The sequence below is a fragment of the Aristolochia californica genome, unplaced genomic scaffold (assembly GCF_029961685.1).
Source record: "Aristolochia californica isolate CCGP_79_NKW_82.1479 unplaced genomic scaffold, dmAriCali1.0.hap1 SCAF_9, whole genome shotgun sequence".
NCBI lineage: Eukaryota > Viridiplantae > Streptophyta > Magnoliopsida > Piperales > Aristolochiaceae > Aristolochia > Aristolochia californica.
This window is the reverse complement of record NW_027182290.1, coordinates 9,380,994-9,407,948: the sequence shown is the minus strand read 5'-3', so window position 1 is coordinate 9,407,948 and position 26,955 is coordinate 9,380,994. Positions and strand designations below refer to the sequence as shown.

General features: G+C 41.0%; 1 protein-coding gene across 3 annotated transcripts; it reads right to left on the bottom strand.

Annotated features, from left to right (window-relative positions):
• Nucleotides 1–603: 603 nt before the first annotated feature.
• Nucleotides 604–26,955, bottom strand: LOC137941898 (uncharacterized). Of its 3 annotated transcripts, none has more exons than XM_068787508.1 (13): nt 26,503–26,955; nt 25,979–26,379; nt 25,149–25,296; nt 24,699–24,853; nt 24,030–24,212; nt 23,364–23,439; nt 22,944–23,021; nt 16,519–16,604; nt 4,562–4,635; nt 4,308–4,353; nt 3,322–3,431; nt 2,987–3,161; nt 604–1,551 (listed from the first exon to the last, which is right to left on the bottom strand). In XM_068787508.1, exons 2-13 carry the CDS (start codon nt 26,240–26,242, stop codon nt 1,345–1,347), a joined length of 1,602 nt encoding a protein of 533 aa, XP_068643609.1. In that variant the 5' UTR covers nt 26,243–26,379; nt 26,503–26,955; the 3' UTR covers nt 604–1,344. The 3 variants fall into 3 exon arrangements, with proteins under 3 accessions (XP_068643609.1, XP_068643610.1, XP_068643611.1); XM_068787509.1 differs by having other exon boundaries at nt 25,979–26,283; XM_068787510.1 differs by having other exon boundaries at nt 25,979–26,272.

Below are 26,955 nucleotides of genomic sequence, written 5' to 3'. Positions count from 1 at the left end.
ACTCCATTTAATTCTCTTTTCATTTCTATTCCCGGTACAGTAATAGTGGCGAACAGCGATGATGGTCGGCGTGTTTTCGCTCTTCGTTTTACGCGGTTCTCGTGCTGGGTAGGCTGGGTCAGGTCCTCAACAGGAGAACCGGGGAAGTGACAATGCATGTGATCTTTACACGTTTCATGTGGACCGACTTGCCTCATAACGTAATGGAACCTAAAAGGAATTCCAGCATTTCACTTGAGCATTTTAAGGAGTTCAGGGCAATTTTTCATTGTCGTTGCATCTTTCTTCTTCGTACCTTACACGGTTTTGCCGAGAGAGTTGATGAGATGTATCACTCGGGGGCTGAGATTAGTTTGAACACAAAAAAAGTGCAGACGACTGTTTGGTCCAGTGGATAGGACCCAAGCTTTGTTTATGAAGACAATAAATTCAGCTAATCAATCACCTAGTTCACCATAATCAAAGCCAATCCCCACCATGAGTAATTTTCCTTCCTTCTCATCCAACCACATAATCGGTGAGTTGCAAACATTTCCCGGATTCAATGATAAAAAATAAAAAAATAAAAAAAAAACCAAACTGGTGAAAATTGCAGCAAATTAGAGGGAAGAAAAAAATCCTGTTAAGTACTAAGCGAGAGCCGACAATGGTAAAGATTGCCACTGCGGGAACTGTTCACCTGCAATGTGGTCGCTATTTTTCTCAACTCTCCGTCATGATTGAATGAAAGAGAGGGAAATGAGAGACAATCTACTCACCACCAGCCAAAATATACTGTTTTCCATTATCAGAAAGAGTAACCAATTCTGGAAAGAAAGTAAATACACTTGCTTTAAGGAAACGGGTTATCCACATTCTACGCACATGGATTTTGATACCCTTTTCCGAGCGCAGAGACGTCTTCCTTCCGAGTAAAGGAACGTGGACTGTAGATTATTTCAGGCAATTGTCACCAACTCCCGCAAGTGACTTGGGAACACCTTCCCCACACAATTCACCTTGGACTGGTCCGGTGTCAAAATCTGAAGCCAATCTAGTTTCATGTCCGGAGACCTGTTACTGGTGACTTGAATTTTGACGGCTGAGAAGGCCGGAAACTGTACGAAGGGGTCGTCGAGTCGGTTTAATCATTTGTTCTGGATGTTTAAGTCTCGTAATACATAAATACATCTCTTCTCTGTTTTTCTTCATACATCTGAACCAAGAAATCAGTACCTGAGTGATGCCCATAACTGCATAAGAGACCGAATTTGATACATTACAAACGTCTTAAGTTTTCTGCATTGTGTAGCCGATGTGTTGTACTTCTATGTGAGATTGCCACACCTCTACAGCCATTAGACATCACAAAACTTCACCTACTCTCTGGGTAGATTCCCTGACTCTGGAAGCAGCAAACATTGCTAAGCCTGTCAGACTAATAGCTGTGAGCAATTTAATGGCAGAAAGCTTCGGAGCTTTTGCCACTACTTCAGTTTTGAGATACTTCCAAGTCCATCTTAACAGAAAACTCAGCGAACAGCTTGCCTGAAACTTTTGCACGGAAAATTCCTGCATTTTCCAAGTAGAAATAATTGAGAACCTCTTCAAACTGAAAGCCAATAGCAAAAGTTAGGCAGTCTGGTATGTAAAATTGAACTTCGATAGAGGTTCAAATGAGTGATCCACTCGCTATGCCTTCATGAACTAATCTAGTAGTGTATCTGTCATTGGATCAATAAAACCATCTCACACACTCCAAGGAGCCCGGAAATTATCCCACTACATTGCATTTCCACCTCCCTGACGAAACTAGAAGCCCCCATTCAGCATACAGAACATACCACTTTGTTTCTTTCAGTTGATACTACAGCTTTTTGAAAAAAAACAATTATCATTCACTGCATGAACGGCATGATGAATAAATATTAAATCAAAATCACCAATAACTGGAAGAAAAAAAATCCATAATGAGGCACAAGAATAAGCCAATAAACAGACGAACTTAAAGTGATGTCTCTCCAAACTTTGCTACTTCTGCCCACATCTTGGAAATCAGTTCTTCATAACTGCAGTGAAACTTCTCCAAAGAAAAATCCTTGAATACTCCAAACAAACTAAAATCAGAAAAGTTGTTGAGTTTCATGATTGTAGTAGTGTGAAAAAATCAGGCATTTCCACCAGATAATTAAACAGAGAAAAGAATGAGGTAGACAATATGCTACTTCTCCAGAATTACTAAATTGCCGTAGTCTCATGCGATGTTTGGATACATAACTTTCTGAAAAAGATACATAACTTTCTGAAAAGGAGACAACTCACTTCCATCCCAACTTATTTTTCAATATTTTCTCCTTATTCCCTTGGTTTAAATGCTTGAGGTCTGATCCTTGGCATGAGCCCTATTGTGTTGGCAACCATTTGAGTAGAATGCATAACAATTGGAATTTAAAGTAGCCAAACAACCCTTTTCAGTACAATAACTTGGGCATCCTTTTGAATTTCTAAAGGACCAGCTTAGTGTACAGACTTAAAGTTTGCTACTTATTTCAATACTCAAATTTTTAATGCAAAATGATCCTTTAATTAGATGACAAATGAAACCCACTAATAAGTGAGAATTTTAAATTCAACTACTGCATCAAATCTTTCAAACAATCAAACAATACTAGATCCACTCAATGTGAGCAATGACAACATCAAGTTAGCTTATAAGTCATCCATCATAATGTAAGTCATCCATTATAATGTAGGTCATCCATTACAAGAGAGAAGGAATTACTCCCAAAAAAAAAAAAAAAAAGACCTTGATGAGGATGCAAGTTCTAAGCATAGTACTGAATGCTTTGAACATGTATCATATAAAAAAGATGTTAATGTAAGTCATCCATGATAAAGAGAAAAGGAATTACTCCCAAAAAATAAAAAAGACTATGAGTGAGTAGGATGCAAGTTCCAAGCATGATACTGAATGTTGTGAAGATGTATCACAGAAAAAAGATGTTACCTTTGGTAGCTTATCTTGCTGGGCCAGGTAATCCACATGAAGCCTTACATTTGATGAAGCAGGGAGCCACAACCTCAAGTCAACGTCAGCATAAGATTTTGAAATTATGTCAAACAATGTCTCCGCTCCATTTTCAATGGCTTTCAAGATGGAGTACTCCCTATCTCTACGGTGCCTGCAAAATAAGACTAACAACCAGGTTACAATTATATTACAGACTCACTTATTGACGATGGAAGTCTCAATAGGTTGAGCTCTAGAACATCCATCATTTAGTATATTTCTAGCATTGTTATGAAAATTGAATACAACAGTTGGTTGGTTATACTTCATACTTCAGGTATCCACAAAGCATTCGCTTCGGCCAGAGGTTGGCCCTCCCATGCATGGGGATTAAAACATGTGGTGACATCTCCATAAATTTGTAGGTTGTCTGAAAGTAGTCCTGCTTGTGATACAACAAGAGAGTTTTCTTTCCTTAATTCTTGTACCAGAAGCATAAACTAGCAAATTCAGAACTAATCTTCCAAAAGAAATATATATCAAGTGAAGAATTTCAATGAAAAAGTTCAGAATATTGACTATACTATGGCCATCAAAAAGACATACATATTTTTGAAACAAAAAGAATCACCAGTTAAAGCAACAAGCAAGTGGAACTTTTATTCAAACTTTTTGACAAACAATTAATTTCTGGAATTATTTAGCCAACTTCAAAATTCTATCTATTCTGATTGCAAGCTTTTTCCAGTTCAAGTTCTTCACTTTCGTCCAGATTTTTTTTGTTATAATATTTTTGTCTAGCTATCACCACATATGTTGGTTCAATATAATCAAAATGTTGCATTCTACAGACTTCTGAATGGCCATTACTTTCTATGTTAAACAGATCACAATATTTAAAATAAAACACAAAGAAAACAGCATGTTCATAAGTCCCCAAATCTTTGAAGATCCAATGGGCTATTATTCAGTTAGACATTTGGCTCAATGCCACACGAGGGAGTTTCTACTGTGAATTCTTGGGTTCAAGTCTCACTACGAGTAAGGAGTTTAATATGTGCAATTAACATTAAAAAAAAATGCAAGCAGGACAAAACGCATAACTTAATTCGCATGTTAACAAAAAGAAGTTGAATTGTTCAAATAACAAAATTTCAAAGAAAACAGCACCCTATTGTGACTGATAAATAGAGAAGGAGAAAAAAAAAACAAATAAACCGGCAACCAAACAAACAAAGTCTGTCATTCACCTTTGTTGCATGAAGGAATAGCTAGAAATTATTAGTATGTAAATAAAATTGAAAAACCACAACTATACCTTCATGTTTCCACCGGATCTAATGTCTAGAACAGCACTACCTAGTCTGCCAAAATAAATCATAAGATAGTTGACTGAGTTCAAAGTTATAACTGAGTATTCATTCCAGGTACCAGTAATTTGTGATTTCTGAGAGAGTAAATATAATTAGAAACTGGAAACATGAAATATTTCCTCCTAATTTTCAGTTGATAAGTAAGACTAATAACTTTATCTCACATAAGAATATCTTCTTTCACCCAAATAAATCTTACCCTACACAGTGGTCCCCTACGATCAGAGAATTTGTGCTGGCATGAAGCAAACCCATGTGGCCATCTGTATGCCCCTGATCAGAATATGAATTCCTTCTCAAACTTTAAGGTCAAGAAATTAAGAAAACTGTGTGATCAAATCATCACTAAATCATTTCAAAATAAAGAGTATGAAATTTATTTAAAAGAAAAATTGACAAAATCATAGCAATCAGTACCACTTATAGTCTAAAGAAACTTCAAAAATGCAAACAGTATGTGACAGGGAGCTTTTGACAGCTAAAGAGATGCCACAAGTAGCATTGACAATGAGTGAGCAATCATATTTTTACCACAAAGTCATCAAAACAGTAACTAAACAAAAGATAGGTGCAACCCACCATCAAAAGATAGTTTCAGGCACTTTGACGACGAATAGTATTAAAGTTGGATCTAAGTCCACCCGAGGACAACTAACCGAAGTTAAGATGCTTCATCTCAACTTATAAGCATAGGATCTCTTCAAACCTAAAACAATGTGGCACTGCTCTCCCACACACAACAACTCTCACTTTAGACAAGCAACCTGAGACATGGAGCAGATTTAAATATAGATTAAGGGACTTTTACCTTCCAATACTTCTCCTCACATCTAAGCCTAAAAATACAATTGCCTTGAGACGCAGGAAACATACACTCTCAGCCCAAAGAGAATACACACAGAAGCCACATAGAACAAGACAAACATGATTGTCTCTAGTACCACATTAAAGTTAGGTCTAGGTCCATATCAAAATGATTGGCCAAAGTTATAAAGCCTCTCTCCATTAATAAACATAGGAGCTCATCAAACCCAAACAAATGTGCTACTATTCTCCTAAAGGCAACAACTCTCACTTCAGACAACGAGCATAAGATGAGAGGCACATACAACACTAGACTAAGGGACTTTGTACCTTCCAACAAAGTGGGACAAATATCTTTTGCTCAATAAGCTTAAAAGGTTCTTTCTTTCAGTGTTTCCCTATTGCAGTATTCACATTTCTAGGAACAACTTCCAGTTCATGTACTTCAACTAACGTCAACCTTGTGCATCATCTTGCAAATTTTCTTTTGTTTCTTTCGAATGATGAAAGATTAATGAAATGAAAAGCTACAAGCAGGATAGGCAACAAATTGCCCCAAAGGAAACAAAACTGCTAGAAAACAATGTGGCAGTTTGGTAATTTAACATACTACACACCTCCTAGATATAGTCCAATCTTGTTCAGTATGCTTGATTGTTTATATTGTTTGAGTTTCATGTAATTTGAAGGTGTAATGTAAGAGTTATAAGGGAATAAGTGTATGAAGGTATACTAGTCTTTGTACTTGTTTTCACTTAAGCTAAATTGAACCCTCACGCGGCTCTTCTTGCTTTCTTGCAGCAGCTGCCTCTCTCCTTTTCTCTCTTCTCCTTCTCTGACTCTCTCTCTCAACCCTCTTTATTACCTTATTTCACATTGTATCAGAGCAATAAAATCTGGTTACAGGTGAATGGAGCTCCATCTTCTTCTCCATTGAAGCCAGCGATCTCTCACAAGGGGACATTAAGTTTGATTGTGACTCGTTGACAAAAATATGATCTTTTGTGTTCTTTCTCTACCATAACCCTAAGGTTAATGGTTCCTACTGCCCCGAGAGCAGTTTGATGATTGTTTAATGCCCTAAAGGGATTATAAACTTGGGATTTTTCCTATCTGCCTGGTGTGCAGCCCATTACTGGGCTCATTTTGCCTACGTCACCACTGGATTGGCTGACTTCAGCCCAAACTTTGAGATTTTTTGTGGGATTTTTGAAGTATTGCCACCAACCTTGAGGGTATTCTAGATTTTGGGGGAATAGGTGTTCAAATTGTGCAAACCCTAAGTCTCTAAGAAGCAGGTCCCACAGTGCCTGCACAGGCAATTGTTTCATGAGAAATTGATATTATTTGTAGTTATTATTCTTAGTATCTATGGCTGATTTTAGTGAAGTTATCACCCCCTAGAGGGATGTTATGGTCCAGGTTAAATACCTATGTCTTCCGCTCCTAACAAGCCGGTCTTTTGGGTAGTATTGCTAGGTGCTTAACATTTGGTATCAGAGCGGGGCTCCCACGTCACGAGTTCGAGTCCTGGGATGCGCAAAGGCCAGATTAAAATACTAGTAGGTCCTTGTGATAAGCCCTGGGTCGGGCCAGTGTCATTGCGCGAGCGCAAAGGCTGGATTAAAATACTGGTAGGTCGAGTCTACGTATTATCGCGGTCGGGCCAATGTCGTTGCGCCGTCGTGGTCGTCGAATCGCAAAGGTGGGGTGTGATGTTATGGTCCTGGGTTAAGTACCTATGTCTTCCGCTCCTAAGAGGCCGGTCTTTTGGGTAGTATTGGTTAGGTGCTTAACATACCACATTGCAATGCCCCATTTCCATGGATCATCCACCAGACATTCTCCTCCCTGTTTCTAATCGGAGAAGGCGAAGATAACTGAGCTTGTGAAGGGAAGCTCACCCTAGACCTCAAAGGGAGAATCCGACCTTACTAACAAACAACTAATTTGATTAATGCTTACCTTCCTGCTTTCTTCCTTCCTTCTTATAACAAGAAGGACCATGATATCCATACAATTTCCAACCCAATCCCTTTCCCATCACGTCCCCACATTTCTCAAGACGTCCATACAATTCCCATGACATCCACTCACTTCCCACCATGACTCCTACTCTTCCCCAAAGCATACATTTTCCCAAACTATGACTTTTACATTTACCAAAACCTACACTTCCCAAGCCGTGACGTGGCCCACACTCATAACCTAAAATTACATTAGACCCGACCCTTAACCTTATTTGAAAGTGACCCCACCTAAGTCCTACGTCTACCTGCTACTCTAGCCATAACATTACTCCCCTCCTGGAGAACGAGCTTGCCCTCAAGCTCGAAGGTAAGTGTGCTTGTCCGTGCCGAAGTCTGGATCCATGCACAAGTGGCAACCGCGGTAGCTGGGTCAGCCCGCTAGACTACAAAAGGAGAGCATCACGGTATACGACGAGCCTGCAACACAAAAGTGAATGCCGGAGGGTTTGAAATAATTAAACCCGTGATATGATTCATCAAATCCAGCATGGATTGAAGTGAGTTTTGGACTCCTCCACAACACATCGATCAGATTCAGGGACGAAATCCAACAAAAAGCACCACTGAGTCCATATAGACCATAGTCCCGTTCTCAGGGTTGAGCTAAGAGAATGCAGGACTGGGTATAGAAATGCGGCACTTATCCCTACAACAGCACTTACACCTCGATCTACTCCCATAACATAGGCAGGTAGCTTTTTCCATTCTAAAGTAACAAGGTGGTCTATGCATCGGCCAACAGTTGGACCCAATAATGCAACAGATGTGGCTTCAACGACAACATAAACAGCAGCAAAGAGCAACGAGTTGGGCCAGACATTAATCATGGATAAACCGACTGCAATTTCCCACATTCTGATTGGGCTATCAGCAGTACGCTGAATTATTTCTTTGGTAGCTAGTCGACCAAGGGCAGCTGCCAACCCTGCAGCCATAGCAGCTGCCTTGTTGACACTTGCATCACACAACGCTTTCATCTCATCACCGCTCCCACCTGCAATGGTCTCAATGTTCTTTCCAGTGTCAGGATCCACAATGTGAGCATCCATTGCAGTAGTCCAACTAAAAATTTGCCTAACTTGCTGAACTGCGGCATCATAAAATGACTTCTGTTCTGATGAGAATTTTGTTTTCCTCAGAGTGAATAAAAGACTGCAATGGTTTGACAGTGCTTCCAATTCCTCAAGTTGTTCCGGTTCTCCATATATGTAAAAGCATCGGTCAAATGTGGCTTCCTTAAACGGTTCAGCAGCAGTTTCCAGATCAGCATCTTTGGAATGCTTTTCAACCTCAATACCAGTCTCACTAATCAGTAGCTCCATAGTCTCCGTGCCCACATGTGCAATAACTTGCAGACCTTTTGGAGTCAATGCTTTACCACTCTCTACCAGAGAAGAATGAAAAAAAAAACAAACGCACTGGTTCTGTGCCCATCCATCATAATAAAATTTTTGACCCATCGCATTTTCCGTACCGTTGCCAGAAACCTCAGAAATTTGTCATCATGCATTGCATACTGGTAAACCCAAGTTCCAGAAAAATTACTCTGCTGCTCTGCTTCATGGAACAGCAAAATTGATGCACGCTCCACTGTAAGAAAGGGTGGAACGGCAAGTGCATACCTGATTTTTGGCCTAACAACCATGAATTGAATGCCATTTACAGCACCACGAACAGGGGCCTCATCTTGGTGAAGCCATTTCAATTCGAATTCTGCTGTGCGAGACCGCTCTGCTTCCACCAGGGTCACGATTTCAACTTCGAAATCGAAAGCTCTGGATTTGGGGGGTTGCGCTCTATCGTCTACTTGTGGCCGATGGCTAACATCGTCAAACCGGTGCTGACATGGCGAAAATGGCGACCGCTCGTTGGCTCGTTCCAGAGGGATTCGTGGCCCATAAGCTGCCAACGCATCCAGTGTTGTGGGTTGCGCCGCCGGAAGAAGTGGGATGGCGTTCCAGGAAACAAGTGTGGTGGAATACCCCGCCGAGTTCCATAAAATGGGGTGGCCGCCGCCTGATTGCGGAAAATCAAGGAGGTGTTCCGAGACAGGAAGCACACGATTTCAAGCGACTTCGGTGCGGGAGGACGCATGGCATCCAGTGAGAAATGGTTTGACGGCCGATCCCCTTCCTGTTTGGCCAACGAAGGATGTGTCGGGCATGTTGAGTCCCCACTTTCGGAAGTCGCCGCCGCAGAAGAGACAGAGGGCTCTCTGATGTCATGCTCCGCGGATTTCTCGGATTTGGTTTCGTTGGCACTGACCGGACTAGTAGAAATTTGAGCAATAGATGCTCCAAAGTGAAGACGATTTGAGGAGTTGCGCGCAGAGGTATATCGCGGGGCCCATGAAGTTGGATAAACTAGAGCATGGTCTCCCGAAGCTCCTGGAACGTCGTCTGAATCTCTGTTCGAAAGTCTTCAATGGATGTACGCCCATCCGCTGGAGAGGAAGAGGCTTACCAAATGTTAAGCACCTAGCCAATACTACCCAAAAGACCGGCCTGTTAGGAGCGGAAGACATAGGTACTTAACCCAGGACCATAACAAGAAGCATAGAAACTCAAGAGGGAAAAGACTCAATTTTAATTACTCTGAGAGGTTGAATGGAAAAAATTATCTCAATAGGTCAAAATCCATTCAGATTCATCTCAAGTCCAAGAGGAAGTCTAAATTCATCAGGGAAGACTAGTTCCCTTGGATGATGACAAGGAAGCCGATGACAGTCAGGTCATGACCTAGCTAATCAACAGTATTGTTTCCAAATTAAGGAATGAAATTATGAACTGCGAAACAGCAAAAGAGATGTGGATGTCTCTAAAAGCTTTGTATGCTTAGGAGAGCAATTTGTCCCGTGCATATGAGTTGTATGCTAACTTGTTTAGTCTCAAGCAGGGTAAACGATCAATTACAGACTACTATAGTGAGCTGTTTGGAGTTCTACAAGAGATAAGCATTTTTCAACCTTTCATTACTGATGAAAGGGACTTGAGAAAACAATAGGGACAGCTACATGTACCAAAATTCCTGGATGGTTTGAGATAAGAATTTGATGCAATTAGAGCACATCTACTGGCCTCAGATGATATTCCATCACTGTCTACTGTGTTTAATAGAATCTTCCTCGTTTGCGGATCCTAAGGTAAGTGATTTGGGTCTTCCTATTGCCCTCTGGAAAGGTGTACGTAAGTTCACAAGACATCCATTATCTAATTTTGTCTCGTTTGACTCCTTGTTACACCAATACAAAATGTTTGTATTGTAAAGGTCTTCATACACTATTCCTTCTTCTATGCAAGATGTTGTTTTATCACCTTAGTGAAATGAAGCTATGAATGTTGAAATGGAAGTATTATACAGTGGAAGCACATTGCTTCTATGTGACTTGCACTCAGGTGCTACTATGGTTGGATGTCGCAGGGTATACATGGTGAAATACCGGGCAGATGGTTCAATAGAGTGATATAAGTCTCGGCTAGTAGCTAAGGGGTACACTGACACATCTGGTTTTAATATATTTGAGACCATTCCCCTATTGCTCGTTTGAATTCAATATGCATTCTTGTATTTATTGTTGTCAACCTGGGTTTGCCATTGTTTCGGTTTGATATAAAAAATGACTTCTTGTATGGACACCTGGATGAGGTGTATATGAAACAACCTCTTGGCTATGTTATTTAGGGGGAAATTCGGAAAGTGTCCAGACTAAAGAAGACAATCTATGGGCGTAAACACAGCCAAAGGGAATGGTTTAAGAAATTTAGGTAGGTTGTTGTCTTATGGGTTCTCACATAGTCACTATGACTTTTCTTTGTTCATCATGAAGAGATCAACTGGTGTTATTGTCCTACTAGTATATGTGGACGATATCATTTTATCTAGGAGTGATACCAAGGGTATTGAAGAAATTAAAATGCATCTCTCTAAGTATTTTCAAACCAAAGACTTAGGTTCCTTGAAGTATTTTCTTGGAATTGAAGTAGCTAGAAGCACGACAAGACCCATTTTTACACGGAGAAACTATATCACTTCTATGTTACAGGAGTATGGCCTATCAAGAACAAAGCTAGTGGAGACCCTTGCAAAAGTTGATCATGAAGTTCGTGAGAACAGTAATGAACTCAACGACAAGACTATGTATCACAGATTAGTCGGGAAACTGATCTATGCTACAATTACCTGTCTTGATATATCATTCTCAGTAAATGTTGTCAGTCAATTCATGCATCACCCTTGAAAGGTACATCTCGAAGTTGTTCAGAGGATATTAAGATATTTGAAAGGTTCTCCTGGAAAAAGATTGTTCTTTAAGCCTGATGATTGCTCTAAGATAGAAGCATTCTCAGATGCAAATTGTTCTAGGTCTAAACTGAACAGAAAGTCAACTACTGATTATTGCGTATTCATGGGTGAAAACTTGATAAGTTGGAATAAGAAACAAAATGTTGTGGCATGTTCTTGTTGTGGACTCAATAGCACACCGAATCACACAACGAAGAAGGCAACAACAACTCACTCAATAGGATTTATTTCTTATATTACTTTGAGTAGGATTTATTTCTTATATTGTTTTAAGTAGGAGTTATTTCTAATTACTTTTATATGTAGGGGCATTATGGGAATTATTGTAACCCTAACCCTAAAACTCCATGACGTGATCTATTTAAAGGAGACAATGAATGAAATAGGTAAGCTTTGAGATTTTAGAATAACCTAGTGTAAACAGGCTGAGATCACCTCTTGATCTCGAGTTTAGGGTTTACTCCAAAAATCCAACCTATCCTTCACCCTCCATCCTCATCCATATTCGTTCATCTTTATCCTTCATCATCCATAGTTGGAAGAGGAGCTTCCTGCCCCTTTTCCGAGCTCAAAGAGAGGGTCTTCCCTGCTCATCAGCGTCAACAGCAATCAAGGGTTTCTAACCCTCTTGACGAGCAGAAAAGTAGGGAGCTTTCTGCTTCTTCACGTGAAGAAGGGGTGCTGCTGCTCCTAGCTTGGCGCCAGCAAGGAGAGAAGAATTAATCCATTCATGTGGGCCAAGGCTTCTACAAGCCAGGCTGAGCATTCCAACACGAGCAGCAATCAAAATCAGGGTTGAAACCCTGATTTCCGTGAGCAACCAAAAGGTATTTCTTCAGTTTCTTCTCCACGTGACTTATTTGCATTCTAGCTATAACTTTAACACTAGAGTGGATTCATAAAAAGGGAGATTGATCACGTGTGGAAGATCAGTCAAAGAAGGGATCTTTAACCCTCCTTACCGAGTCCAACAACTCAGTACCAATGCTGGATTCACAAATCCCACGCCGTGTTACTCGATCCATGACCCGGGACCGTAACAGTTCTAGTGCTGAAGCTGAGTATAGAGCTATAAGTCATATTGTTAGTGTATTCATGTGGGTGAAATCAGTTGTCTAAGAATTGAACATACAGAACAATGGGCCCGTAATGTAACAATCAAGTTGCTATTTTTATTGTAGGAAACCTAGCTTTTCATGAGAGTACCAAACATATAGAGGTTGAATGCCACTTCGTTCTCCCTACGTTCGGTTTGGTAATCAAGTTATTGAGTATGCTTACCAAGGCCTTTTTGTAAATTTTTGGAACGTGAATTTGGAACTTTTTGTAACACGCTGGAGCTTATGGATATTTGTGCACCAGCTTGAGGGGGAGAGTTAGAAAACAATGTGAAGGGTACTTTTGGTAATTTGACATAGTATACACCTCCTAGATATAGTCTTATCTTGTTCAGCATGCTTGAGTGTTAAACTAGTTCGAGTTTCATGTAATTTAGAGGTGTAATGTAGGGATTATGTTAGTCTTTGTACCTGTTTTTACTTAAGCTATATAAGTGAGAGAGGGAGGCACTCCTCGCCGTCTATCCCCGATTTAGAAATCCATTTATAAGTTGCTTCCAACCTTCAAGTCCGCAACCTCTTTCTACCCAGGAAATGGGAGGACTCAGAGGACTCTTTTATTCCGGGCTGACAAGTGGTGCGGTTCCCGCCCTCTCTCTAAGGAATACCCGGGGCTGTACAGGATTACTATGGACCTTTCATGCTTGGTAGCAGAATCTTGGAGCAAACTTTCTTGGAGTCTTCTCTTCTTCCAGAGCTTGAACAATGATGAAGTTGTAGCCTTCTGCTCGCTTCTTTCCAGTCTCAGTAGTACCATCCTCCGGGAACGAGTGCCAGATAAGCTGATTTGGAAGCCTAGCATCAGTGGTACGTGCACAATCACTTCAGCCTATTCCCACATCAAGGAAGTTGTCCCCAATCAGCCAGTGCACAAGGCAAATCTCGCCTGGAGACTTTCAGCGCCTAAAAAAGTAAAATTCTTTATTTGGACAACCATCAAAGAACAAATCCTCACGGCAGACAATCTTCACAAGAGAGGTTTCATAGCCCCAGATGTTACCTGCCCCCTATGTGGCATTTGAGAGGAGTCAATGCAGCATGTTCTTTTGCATTGTGGCATTTTGTGGAGAGTTTGGATAGTAGTGTTCCAGAAAATCGGCACTCAGGTGGGCCTCCATCATGATCTATTTGGCACTTTTAAGATGGTGCGTGGGACTCACCTCCTTAAAATTGGCAAGATTCTACTCTTTGCTTGCCTTGCTCACATCCCTTGGTGTCTTTGGCTCAAGAGAAACAATCGGAGATTCAATTTCAAGTTCAGCAATCTGGATAGTATGATCTCTTGCGTTGTGGGTATGGTTTCCAGCTTGCTCCATACTAGGAAGGAATTTGCTCCTCAGGCCGGTGTCTCCCTTCAACGAAATTGGTGTCTTCTGGCCCACATGGTGGGTCCCCAAAAGATGTTCAGGAATCATAATGGAGAGACTATTCTCTCCTATGCTGGGCCTGTAAGCATTGCAGGTTCTACCACTGCGGAGGTGAATGTTCTTCATTTTGGGTTGAAGATTTTCAAAGACCGACTTCAAGTAAGCCGCTGATTGAGGAGGACTCTAAAGTGGTCATCAGTTGGTGCTCTAATTCAGCCTACCCCCCTTGGCGGCATTGGCCAATTACTTCATCTATTGCAGATATTGTATCATCCATTTCTTGTACTTGGAATCACATTCCTAGGTAAGCCAATTTTGTGGCTGCTAGGCTAGCTAAATTTGGAACCTCCCAACAATCTCTCGTTGTTTGGGATGGTTCCCCCTCCTTGTAATTTTGTTCTTTTGAGCCTTTTAATATAACTCAACACTATTTCAAAAAAAAAAAAAAAAAACTATATAAGCGAGTTAAAGGGTCGATTGAGAACGCTAACAAGAGCTCTTCTTGCTCTCTTGCAGCAGCCACCCTCCCTCATTTTCTCTCTTCTCCTTCTCTCCTTTTCTCTCTCTCAACCCTTTTACACACCTTATTTCACAAAAAAACAAATAAAGCTAAGGAGGCACACTATGACAAACCCATCTTCTAGCAAATTCAGCACTGATATTTTACTGTTGTCTTTCTATTAAATAGGTGTATGTTAAATTGCCTAATAAATCAACTAGACTAAGATTTTATTTTATTTTTTTCACACTTTTTTTTTTTTTGAAAATGTCTGTAAATAGATTATAAAAGAGAAGAGTAAGTACAAACAAACCTAGGTTGGAAGGTCTTCCTCCACAACAAGGTGTTGGAGTAAAATGCCCGCCTAAGCCTGGGTGTCTGCCAAGTGATTGGCAGAACGAGGAATGTGCTTCCAATTACAATTCAAATGAAAAATTAAATTAAATATTTCTGAGTGCATATCCCAGTGACGCCACGGGGGTCTGATGGATTTTGCGCACCAATTGATGACTACCTTTGAGTCGCCTTCTATGCAGAGTGGACCCAAGAATCGATTTGATAAAATTTTAATTCCGTTTAGCAGTCCCAAAAGTTCAGTTGTTGTGGAATCTGAGTTTCCAAGGGGGCCCACAAAAGAGAAAAGGAGATCGCCGTTTGTGTCGTGTATAACTCCTTCGTAGCCCGCAAGACCAGGGCAACCGAGAGCACTCCCATCAAAGTTAAGCTTGAAATGGCCCAATGGAGGGGGGGGGGGGGGGGGGGGGGGGGGGGGGGGGGGGGGGGGGGGGGGGGCGCGGTCCAAATAGCCATGACCAATGGACGAGAGGGCTGAGAGAGCCCAGCAATGAGCTACCAATTTTCTCTGAAGTTGGTGCCGCTAAAGTTTCTGAATTCTTTTCGGTTAAGGGGCCTGATAGATACTTGGCCTGAAATTTGTTCAGTCAAAACTTCAACAAGGGAGGATTTAAATTTAAATTTCCTCCTGTGTCTTTTCTTTCCATAGTTCCCAGAGGATATGACCAATACAGCATGATATAATCATTTTTCCTAACTTTGGGAGTTTGGATTCAATGAGTGAGAGGATAGTAGATGATAGATTTGTAGCAGCACAGTATTGGAGCCCAATTTTATTTAAGAGAGAGGCCCAGACTGAATGGGCAAATTGGCATGATAGGCGAATATGATTGGCTGTTTCAGGGGCAATTTTACAAAAAGGGCATAATGGGTCTTGGACTTGGGTACCTCGCCGGAGTAAAGAATCAGAGGTGAGGATTTTATTTCTGCAGGTGGTCCAAATGAAAAATTTTGCATGTGGCGGGTAAGGAGGTTTCAAGCTGAGGCCGAGGGAGTTTTGAACGGGCTATGGATGTGTTGCATAGGAAGTTGTAGGTAGATGCAGTGGAGAAAGACCCTTTTGAGCACGGTGTCCAAATTAAAGTATCATCTGTGTTATTGGGCTTCACTACGGGAAGGCTTGCAAGGAGATTGGAGGCCAGAATGGCTTCAGGATCAGAAAGATGTCTTCTGAGATTTAAATTCCAGACTTAGATTAATAATGTTAGTTAAAATAATCAGTACTTAGCGGAGAAAAGTCCCCTTAACTTCAATTAATAATTTGGGAATAGACCTGGACCAACTTTAATAAGATATATAGAGGCACTTGTTTTATTGGGACTAATTTAAACACCATTTAAGTTCACACCCCTTTAATGTTGTTTGCGTCATAGGCCTGATATCCTTTTTTAGGCCTAGACATGAGAGAACTGTTTTTTTTTTGGATCGCAACATGAGAGAAACTATTAGCGAGAATAATCCCACATATATGTCCAAAAAATCATGTCATTATTATCTAGGAAAATGCATCCTAACTTTCGGTAGTCATTTTGGGATGAACCTAGATCCAAACTTTAACAAATAAAAAAAGTAAAATATTGATAAAATCTAATAGATAACAGATAGCATATAAGTGATTTGGTTCAACCATTTTGCATAAAAGCATAGAACTTAAGCAGAAAATTATCAACAACCACCCATACCGGAGCAAAAATGACACTCAATCTTTGATCACCAATGCAGATATCTTCACATCCTGAAACTGGGATGTAACCAAGAGACCAATCATCTGTCAAGAAGCCATAGACCAGGAGCAGGTAAGAACGGTATATATGACATCTAGTCAACTGACACGGCACTTACGAGAATCTATTAGCATAAGAAAGAATTCAAGTCCTTTAACAAGAAAAATAGAAAACTAAACTACCATAAATGTGACCAGTAGCAGCCAATTCAATGCATGAGCAATGAACAATCTGAAAGTTAAAGCTAAATTCTTATTTATTGACAACATTTTGCAAAATGGCAATGCCACTTGAAGCTCGCCGACAGCTCTACTCCTTGACCTTGGAAAAAGTCTTCTGTATAATCAGAATACCCAAGTACATCAACTTTCCCATTCTGAGTCTACAAAAGACCTTTCCCAAGTGCACCCTTCAAGTACTTCAAAATCCTTTAAACAACTTCTAAATGGACTTTCCAAGGATTTTTCATAAGCTCACAATTCACACAGCAAATGAGATATCAGCCTGGTAACTATAGCATGGATCGGTTTACCTACTAACCATCGGTATTGAGTTTTATCCCTATTTAAGTCCATTAGTCCATCTCACTCATATCGTCGAGTTACTTTAGCTGATGGATCCACCTCTACCATTCATGGAGAGGATACAGTTCGCACTACTCCACAAATATCCTTAGATTCTGTTTTATTTGTACCAAAGTTTCTAGTTAATCTCTTGTTTGTGAGTCATATAACTAAATCCTTAAAATGTTCAGTAACCTTGCTCTGACACCATGAAAAATATGTGATTTGGGGAGAAAATAGAAAAGGAAAAAGAGTTCTAGAAGAGGGGCAGCTTTTCTGCCTTGGAATTCGAGCCAAAAAGGCCCTTCCAGCTTCTTCATAATCACGGTTTAAGTGAATATTTACAAAAGGATAAAAATGCCCCTCAATACTCAAAATTACATCTCCTAAAATACATGTCTAAATTGAATGAAAATTTAACTAGAAATAAAATAAGACATTTGATAGACCCCAAATTAGTGTTACCTACTCTAGAAGGAGTAAACAAAAGGATAATTAGAGGGGTCAGGGGCATTTTGGGAATTTAACAATATTAAGTGATTTCGGGAGGGAATTTAGGGGGGAAATGGAGGGAGAGGAAGCATCGCGTCGTTTAGTCTTCAGAGCGTGGCTCAGGGAGAGTACTGGTCTCTCGAATACGAGGGTTATCGATGACTATTTTCGGAGAGTCTTATTCCTGTTTTCGACAGTGGAGTTTTCGTTTCTTGTCATTGGTTGTATTCGCATAAGGATTCGTATCAATCGGAGGTATTCTCATTCGATTTCGGCAGGGAATGAAAGGTTCGTCGTCCTTCTTTCATTTGTTTTTGCTTGAAAATCTTTATTCCTGTACTGGGGTACATCATCTGGTATCAGAGCATTGGCTGGGTTCGCATTTGGAGTTCAGTAGTAAAACGGAGTTTCCGTTTTTCGATTTCGGTTGCATTCAAGGCATTGGCTTACTTAATCAAACATATATCAGAGGTTTTAGAGCGTCGTCTGCTCGAAGGTGGGTTCTGTTACGATTTCGGCAGTAAGGATATCGGAAGCGACGGCTACCAGAAGTCGATGGTGAGTTTCGACTTCGACGATTGGTAGAGAAGAAGAAGAGTAAACAAAAAAATATTTCACGGCGACTATCAGAATGGAGTCGAGGGTGGAATCGGTGGAAGGAATCGTGAGTTCCTTAAGGGAGGAGGTGAGCTCGATGAAGGAAGAGGTTCGAAAGATTCAGGCCATGGAACAAGGGTTGACGACGCTGATTGGGCGGGTTGAACAACTCCTGCGTACCCAGGAGGAACTCAACCGAAATCTGAATGCACAGAGTAGGACGGTGACGGCGAGACAAGGGCTGGACTCGGCAGTGGACGATAACTCAATCCAGAGAGGTATCAGACATGGAAGAGACGGTGGCAAGGTTGATCGGAATAGGCAAAGCCGATATGAAGTGCGACCCAGAAAGTTAGAGTTGCCAATTTTTTAGGGAGAAGACCCCGATGACTGGATCTACAGAGTTGAACGCTATTTCTCGCTTAACCAGGTATCTCACGGTGAAAAACTGGAAGCCGCAGTAGCATGTCTTGAAGGGGAGCATTAAAATGCTTCAAGTATGAAAATAACAGGAGGGAGATCATACATTGGGAAGAATTTCAGTCTTTATTGCTAAAACGGTTCTGAAGTTCCGAAGACGGCTCTCCGTATGAGAAATTTCTGGCGTTGAAGCAGCAGACCATAGTGAGAGATTACAGAAGGCGATTTGAGGATTTGGATTCCACATTCGAAGATATTCCAGAAAAGGTGTTGGAGTCCAACTTTGTTAATGGGCTTAAGCCCGAAATTCGGGCCAAGGTGAGGGTATTGGAGCCAAATGGTTGGGAAGGACCATGGAGTTGGCCCAGAAGTTGGAAGAAAAAAACAAATTTATTAAGCAGACTCGGTTTGGGCTGGGTACTCCAAAATCAGCGGGAACCATAGTTGGGGGTAATGGGAGGACCATCTCCATGGCAGAAACGACGAAACATGGGATGGAGAAGAAGACGCCATTCAGGAAACTCACGGAAACCGAAATCCAGTACCGGAGAGAGCGGGTTTGTGTTACCGTTGTGATGAAAAATTTTCAGCTGGACACAGATGTAAAAACAAGGACCTACAAGTGCTAATCTTACAGGAGCTAGAAGAAGTTATGGAGAATAGAGACGACGGCAAGTGTGAACAGCAGGAGGAAGAGGTTAGTGCGGTTGCTCAAATAGTGGAGGTGTCGTTGAATTCGTTAGTTGGATTAACACTTCCGAAGACTATCAAGATTGTGGGAAGCATCGGAGAACAGCCATTCGTCGTACTTATTGATGGAGGAGCAACCCATAATTTCATTTCCACCACAGTGGTCCAGAAACTGCACGTGCCTTTATCTCCAACAGCAAAGTATGGCGTTCAATTGGGTACAGGTGCGGCACTGCCCAGGGAAGGAATTTGTAAGGGGGTTCGATTAACTCTCCAAGGAATAGAGATTGTGGAGGATATTTTGCCTTTGGAATTGGGAAGCACCGATATGATTTTAGGGGTGCAATGGTTGGAAACCTTGGGAGGCACTTATACGAATTGGAAGACACATGTTATGAAGTTTCGATTGGGTAATGAGACGGTAGTGTTACAAGGAGATCCCTCCTTGCACAAAACTTTGGTTTCACTTAAGGCGATGATGCGCACTATCAAGCATGAGGGACATGGGGTTCTTGTGGAGTTGGGCAATACCACAGTGGCAGCGTCACAACCGAGGGCGGACACGACAACAATGGTGGAGAAAGTTTTGACGAAGTTCGGGGATATTTTTGCCATGCCCCAAGAGTTGCCACCAAAAAGGGAAAAAGAGCATGCCATAACTCTGAAGGAGGGAGTTTCACCGGTGAGTGTTCGCCCATATCGGTACCCCCAAATACAAAAAGATGAAATAGAAAGGTTGGTGGGAGAAATGTTGGCTGCTGGAATCATACAGCCTAGCACTAGCCCTTTTTCAAGCCCTGTGCTATTAGTCAAGAAGAAAGATGGAAGCTGGAGATTTTGGGTGAACTACAGAGCCCTTAACTAGGAGACTATTCCGGATAAATTTCCCCTTCCAGTGATCGATCAGTTGTTAGAGGAGCTTCATGGAGCACAAATCTTTTCGAAGTTGGACTTGTAGTCGGGATACCACCAAATCCGAATAAAAACAGCTGATGTGCACAAGACAGCTTTTCGGACTCATGAAGGACAATACGAATTCTTGGTCATGCCTTTTGGGCTTACCAATGCACCGGCTACATTTCAATCTCTTATGAATAAGGTATTCAAATCCTTTCTCCAACGATTTGTATTGGTATTCTTCGATAATATTTTGATATATAGTCCAAGTTAGAGTGCTCACTGTGATCATTTAGTTGCTGTGTTGGAGAAATTAAGAGAACACAGGTTGTATGCTAATTCTACGAAGTATTCTTTTGGAAGAGAACAGATAGAATACTTGGGTCATATCCTTTCTAGAGCGGGGGTGTCAGTTGATTCGAGTAAAATACAGGCTATGCTTGATTGGCCCGCACCAACCACACTTAAGGACCTACGGGGTTTCATTGGTCTTGCAGGATACTATCGGAAATTTGTTTCGGGTTATGGAGATATTGCAAGACCCTTGACTGATCAATTTAAAAAGGATAGGTTTGGGTGGACAGATGAAACCACCGGGACATTTGAGCGTTTGAAGAAAGCCATGACTACGATACCAGTTTTGGCTCTACCCAATTTTTCGAAAGTGTTTGTTGTGGAGACCGACGCTTCTAGATATGGGTTGGGGGCTGTTCTACTGCAAAAGCAACAGTCGATTGCTTTTTTTAGCCAAGTATTGAGTGAACGAGCCAAATTGAAGTCTATTTATGAAAAAGAGCTCATGACCATTGTGTTGGCTATTCAGAAATGGCGTCCGTACCTGCTAGGAAGGAGGTTTTTTGTGCGAACTGACCAGCAAAGTTTAAAATTCTTGCTGGAACAGCATCTCGTAAGTGTAGAATACCTACGCCGGTTGGTAAAATTGATGGGCTATGACTGTGACATTCAATACCGACTGGGGGCAAGTAATAGAGTGGCGGATGCACTCTCTCGCAAACCGGACGTGATGAATATAGTTGCAGTTTCTGGGGTGCAATGGCTGGATATGGATGTTTTACAACAAGAAGTGGCAAAGGACTCATTCTTACAACAAGTTATCACACGATTGGCAACTGGTGACAAGGTAGTTGGGTTTCAAGTTGACCATGGGCATACAATGGCAAGCTGGTTTTATTTGCGACTTCTTCATTAATTCCAACATTATTGCATGAATACCACTGCACACCTATTGTGGGTCATTCAGGGGAGGTTAAAACATATAGAAGAATGGTTGCGGGCTTATATTGGCCGGGTATGAAGAAAAAAGTGACTGAATTCGTTCAAAATTGTGAGATCTGCCAAAAGAACAAACACTTGGCAAGGTCCCCAGCTGGTCTTCTTAAGCCTATTGATTTACCGAAGATGGTTTGGGAGGATTCGACCATGGACTTTATTGAAGGGTTGCCCAAGTCAGAGGACGTGGATACTATTATGGTGGTGGTGGATAAGTTGAGCAAGTATGCTCACTTTTTGGTGTTGCGGCACCCATTTATAGCCAAAATCGTGGCTGATTTATTTGTGAGACAGGTGTTAGATTGCATGGGGTGCCCAAATCTATTATTTCGGATCAGGACAAGGTGTTTATGAGTCATTTTTTACAGGAACTCTTTCATCTTCAAGGGACTGATTTGCGACACAGCACCGCCTACCACCTCCAAACAGAGGGTCAATCTAAAGTGGTTAACAGCTGTTTGGAGACCTATCTTCGTTGTTTCGCTTCTGATAGACCAAAAACTTGGGCGAAATGGTTGTCATGGGCAGAATATTGGTATAACACCAACTTCCACTCTTCTATGGGTATCACTCCATTCCGAGTCTTACACGGACGTAACCTTCCGTCCTTATTGCAATATAAATCCGGGACAGCTACAGTTTTTGAAGTCGAGTAGATTTTAGAGGAACGGGATGCGTATCTTGATGATTTGAAGATGCAATTACTGCGGGCTCAACAGAGAATGAAGGCCACGGCTGATCTTATACGGAGGGATGAAGAGTTTCAGGTTGGGGATCGCGTGTTTGTAAAACTCAGGCCATATCGGCAACGTTCCTTGGCCACTCGGCGCAGTGAGAAGTTGGGGGCACGTTTTTATGGACCTTTCGAGGTGGTGTCACGAGTTGGAAGAGTTATTTATAAACTGCAACTTCCACTAGAGTCCGTCGTGCATCCGGTGTTAAGCACCTAGCCAATACTACCCAAAAGATCAGCCTGTTAGGTAGCGGAAAGCCAAGTACTTAACCCCGGGATCATAACAATACTCCCGCCGTTATGAGCCGACATCCACGGCGGCTCACTCTAGCGGCCCACTCTAAAAACACTGGCCCGACTCACTTTTTGAGACTACCAGTAATTTTAATCTGGCCTCTAGGTCACCCCCTCTGGGATTCAAACCCGCAACATGGTGCCTGCTATGATACCAAATGTTAAGCACCTAGCCAATACTACCCAAAAAACCGGTCTGTTAGGTAGCGGAAAGCCAAGTACTTAACCCCCGGATCATAACAACATTCTCTATCTAATAACCATACTACAAGAGAAAAATGTAATGTGGAAAATATGGGAAATGATCAAAATACCCCTGGACTTGTATTTTAACAAAGTTCTTAGAAAACTCTACCATGAAGTGAAATGATAATGCTCCAAACAGTAGAGAAATAAGAAGATCTAACCTTTTCTAATGCGTTTCATGGTATTTTCATGAGCAATGAGGGTAGCCTCAGGATTGATCTTTTGAATAGCTGAAAGACCTGCAATCAAGTCATAGAGCAGATACGAGAAGTGATAGCACATAAAAATTTGCATCCTGAATCCCCAAGTACTATTTTCGAAAATATAATAATAATAACTTCTTTTTTAAAAATAATATAATAATAATAACTTTTAAGTACTGGTCCAATAGCCATGACCATCTGATTAGTCTAATTTCTTAAAGCATTACCCATTAATTGCCAGAACCTACAGAGTACAACAAGGTTCCATGCAAATGAACATGTAGGACCCAAATAGGTAAAAAGAAAGAAATGAATGTCCAATAAAAGACTACTTGAAGACAGACCTAGTCAACAATCTATGCTCATTCTAAAACTTACCGTCTACATGGTCATAGTGATGATGAGTAACAAAGACCAATAACTTCCTTGGCAATGAAGCAACAATTTCCATGAGCTGATGATCACATAGAAAAGTAAGATATTACAATATCAGTCACAAGCTGTGGCTACCTGAAATTTGCACAAAATGAATTCTTTTGTGAATGCGATAACCAAGCTACTAGGTGGCTCAGTTCCTCACAAACTCTCCACAGGTGGAATAGAAATATTAATCAACTCAGATAACTTCCCTTTTAAAGAAGAGGAAGCGTGATTCTCCAAAGGTGACTATGTTTATTGGATAGTAGGACAGTAAACCAGTATACTAAACACAAGTTGCAAAATATCCCTAAGCCCTTGTCATTGATATGGGTAAGGCATCAAAGACTAATAGTTTTGGGCAACCCTTAATCTGGACCATGGTTGGCATATCGCCAGAAGTATCAGATTTTACAGTACTGAAATCAGTAAAGCTAATACACATTGAAAAATACTGAAACTCAGTAACTGCAGTCATGAGAAACTTTTAGTACTTTGTTATTCCTTTGCATTCTTTGATGGAAAAAGGTCACTATTGATTACCAAGTAGTCAAAAGCTATTATAAGTATAATGCCCCATATTGCAACTCAAAAAGTAAACAAATAAAAAACAAATAAAAAGTATACCGCTGAATGACCTTCAATGTGGCATCCGGGATCCATAATTAAAGCATCTCCAGCGATAGAAAATTTTGACTTTTCAGAGGAATCAGTTATATCATCTGCCGCAACTACAATTAAGTTTGTACTGCGAAAAGGCTCTTTTGTTCTACTTCTCATTGGAATGATTGTCACATGGGGAGGGTATTCCTGGAGCACAGTCAGTTGCTTTTCAATAAAAATAGCAGCATAATAATAACAAGCGACATGCAACAGAAGATTGATCAGAATTGAATCCACAGATAGATCATGACCCAATATCCTTCAGAAAAGGGAGGGACTGTACCAACCTTATCACCCATTTTCATCTGCAAATAGAAGAGGAGAATCCTCCAAAAAGCTAAATTTGACTCCCAAAAATGAGTGGACCATTAAACATGACAAAGAAGGATCCAAGAAAAAAAAAACAACTCATATACCTAATAACTCAGTTTTTTATTCTAAAAACAAATAGCCACTCATTTTAGTATCTCAAGCACCTTAAAGGTGCAGAAGATACTGAATGACAATAGGATTATCTCTTAGGAAGGAGCAATTGTAACAAGACTTGACTGGTTGATTTCCATTTTTTGGTAATCTTTATGACACAAAGTAACTATCATTGTAAAACAAACTTCAATAAAAAAAAGGGCAAACCTGGCCAAGCAAGGTAAAGGGAATCGTCCACTTTCTTGACCCAACAATGCCAGTTAGAAGCCCAGTAACTACTAAAGGTCCGATACGATCATTTTCCAGCTTCACATTTAAAAGCAAACTGAGGCAACTCTGATCTGACATCCACTTGGAATCCTCTGAATGAAAGATCATAACACTAATTTCATGAGCAGAGAGAATAAGTTATGATAAGCTATGACTAAAACAACATAACAATGGCAAATAAGTTTTTATGAAGAGATGCATTAATATTACCAAAAGTGGAACATACATCTTCAGTCATTTACCCCATTGAACCAGCTTGAAAACAAATGGCAAAAACTAAGTAAAAGCATTAAAAAGTTGGCCACATCAAGCTGCCATATTTCCTATCACAGTAAATGCAACAGGAATTCTTGAATGTACTCAAAAAACAGGATCTGTCTGACCTACCTTGTCGGATTTGTTCTTCAGGTTTCAGCAGGCCAACTATGAACACTGTGTGAATAGGAGGTTCTGGACCAAAATCAGGTTCTTCTACTTGCTTCCAAAGTGCCAAGCTTCTGCCAACTGATCCTTCTAGACCCACTTGTGAAAAGATCTATTAAAAGTCAAGGAGGGATGTTTGTCAACAGATTTCACCTTGGTTAGCCGATAGAAAATTGTCAACAGAGGAGATTTTGCTTCCAACCTCACAAATTCAAATTGAATGAATTACCTCTCAAATAATTTCATATGGAATCCATAGGATATATAAGTCCGGAAATCAGTCAAAGATAGAAATTTAGGACCTAACATGTCAGCCTATTCACCAATCCAGAAGAAATTTTTCCCAAAAAAGAAAAGCAATTAACGCCCAATTTTCTATGTACAGCCAAAGAAAATACTTCTACTTACTCTCAAAAAAGAAAAACACGCAAAGTTCCATGTCACTGCCGGAGTGCTTTACTGAGAAAAGAATATGCCTTCAGGTCAAGGGCAATTCTTCATGTAAACTCTTGCTAAATGATTGTCAAAAAGACATATGTTTGCTACATTGACTCCATTTAACTGTTTCTCCCCCTAATACTTGCCGAAAGAAAGATAGGCCGATTGGTAGCTACAGACTAAACACTTGAATATGCAGATGGAAATGCCCCGTAACTGATATTCGATTCGTATCGACTGAATTCAAATACTGAAAACAGGTTGAAGAGCTATCCTACTTCAACACTGCAAAGTAACTCTATATCAATCAAAACTCGGAAACCTGTAATGGTGAGTGTTATCCTCAGGAAAGTCACCTGATCAAGTGCTGAATCGACATCGAATTTTTGCAGGTCCAGCTTGTTAGAGGCAGAGTCCGCTACATCGATTACCGTCGTAGAGCTAATTCCGTCCCCCAGTGGTCTCATAGGTACTGACGGCAAATCCCACAGAACAGAATCGACATAATTATCGTACTCCTTTTCCGGCAAACTGGGAGGGCGATTATGTCGTACGACAAGGAAATCCCCACAGTCAACAGCAGAGCGGCGAACAATCACTGCGACTCTGTAATTCGCCATATCGATCGAGCGAAACGAAGGAAAGAAAACCTACGTTCCGTCTACGCGGTTAGGTGAAGAAAGCCAGTATTAATACAAACAGCAATTGGTTTGTTGAAGGCGTGAAGCTTTCCAAAAACTGAAGACAAACAAGAACCCTACAAAAGACGAAATTATGTTCTGTCTATGCGTTACAACGAATAAATGCCCATCGTTGCAGGCGAAATGACTACAGAAAGAAGCGTTTGTGACTTCGCTTTCGGGATGGAAACGGGGCTTACTTTGGGACTCTGGATTGACAGACATGATTCAGACTCTTGGTGATCCGTTTCGCGCCAAACTACTTCCTGTATCTATGACCAAAAGTACAAACATTCATCTCCACGGTTTAAAATCATTTATCTCAGAGATGGCCATATTTGATATTATTTGAAATGACAGACGCGCGCGGCTTAGTTTTTCCCTCTCTCTCCTCGCACCCCCTCTCTCGCGCGTCCTCATTTCCTCTCTCCCGCACTCCCTCTCTCTGTCTCTCTTCTCTCGCACTCTCGTCTCCGGCCTCCGTCTCACGGTCTTCTCTCAGTCTCGCCCTCTCTCACGCACCCCCTCTCTCGTCTCCGTGCCTCTCTCTCTCTTCTCTCGGACACGCTCTCCGTTTTTCTCTCTCACTGTTCTCGCTCTTATCCCTTTCTTCTCTCTCAGACGATTCTTCTCTCCCCCAAAATACTTTCCGA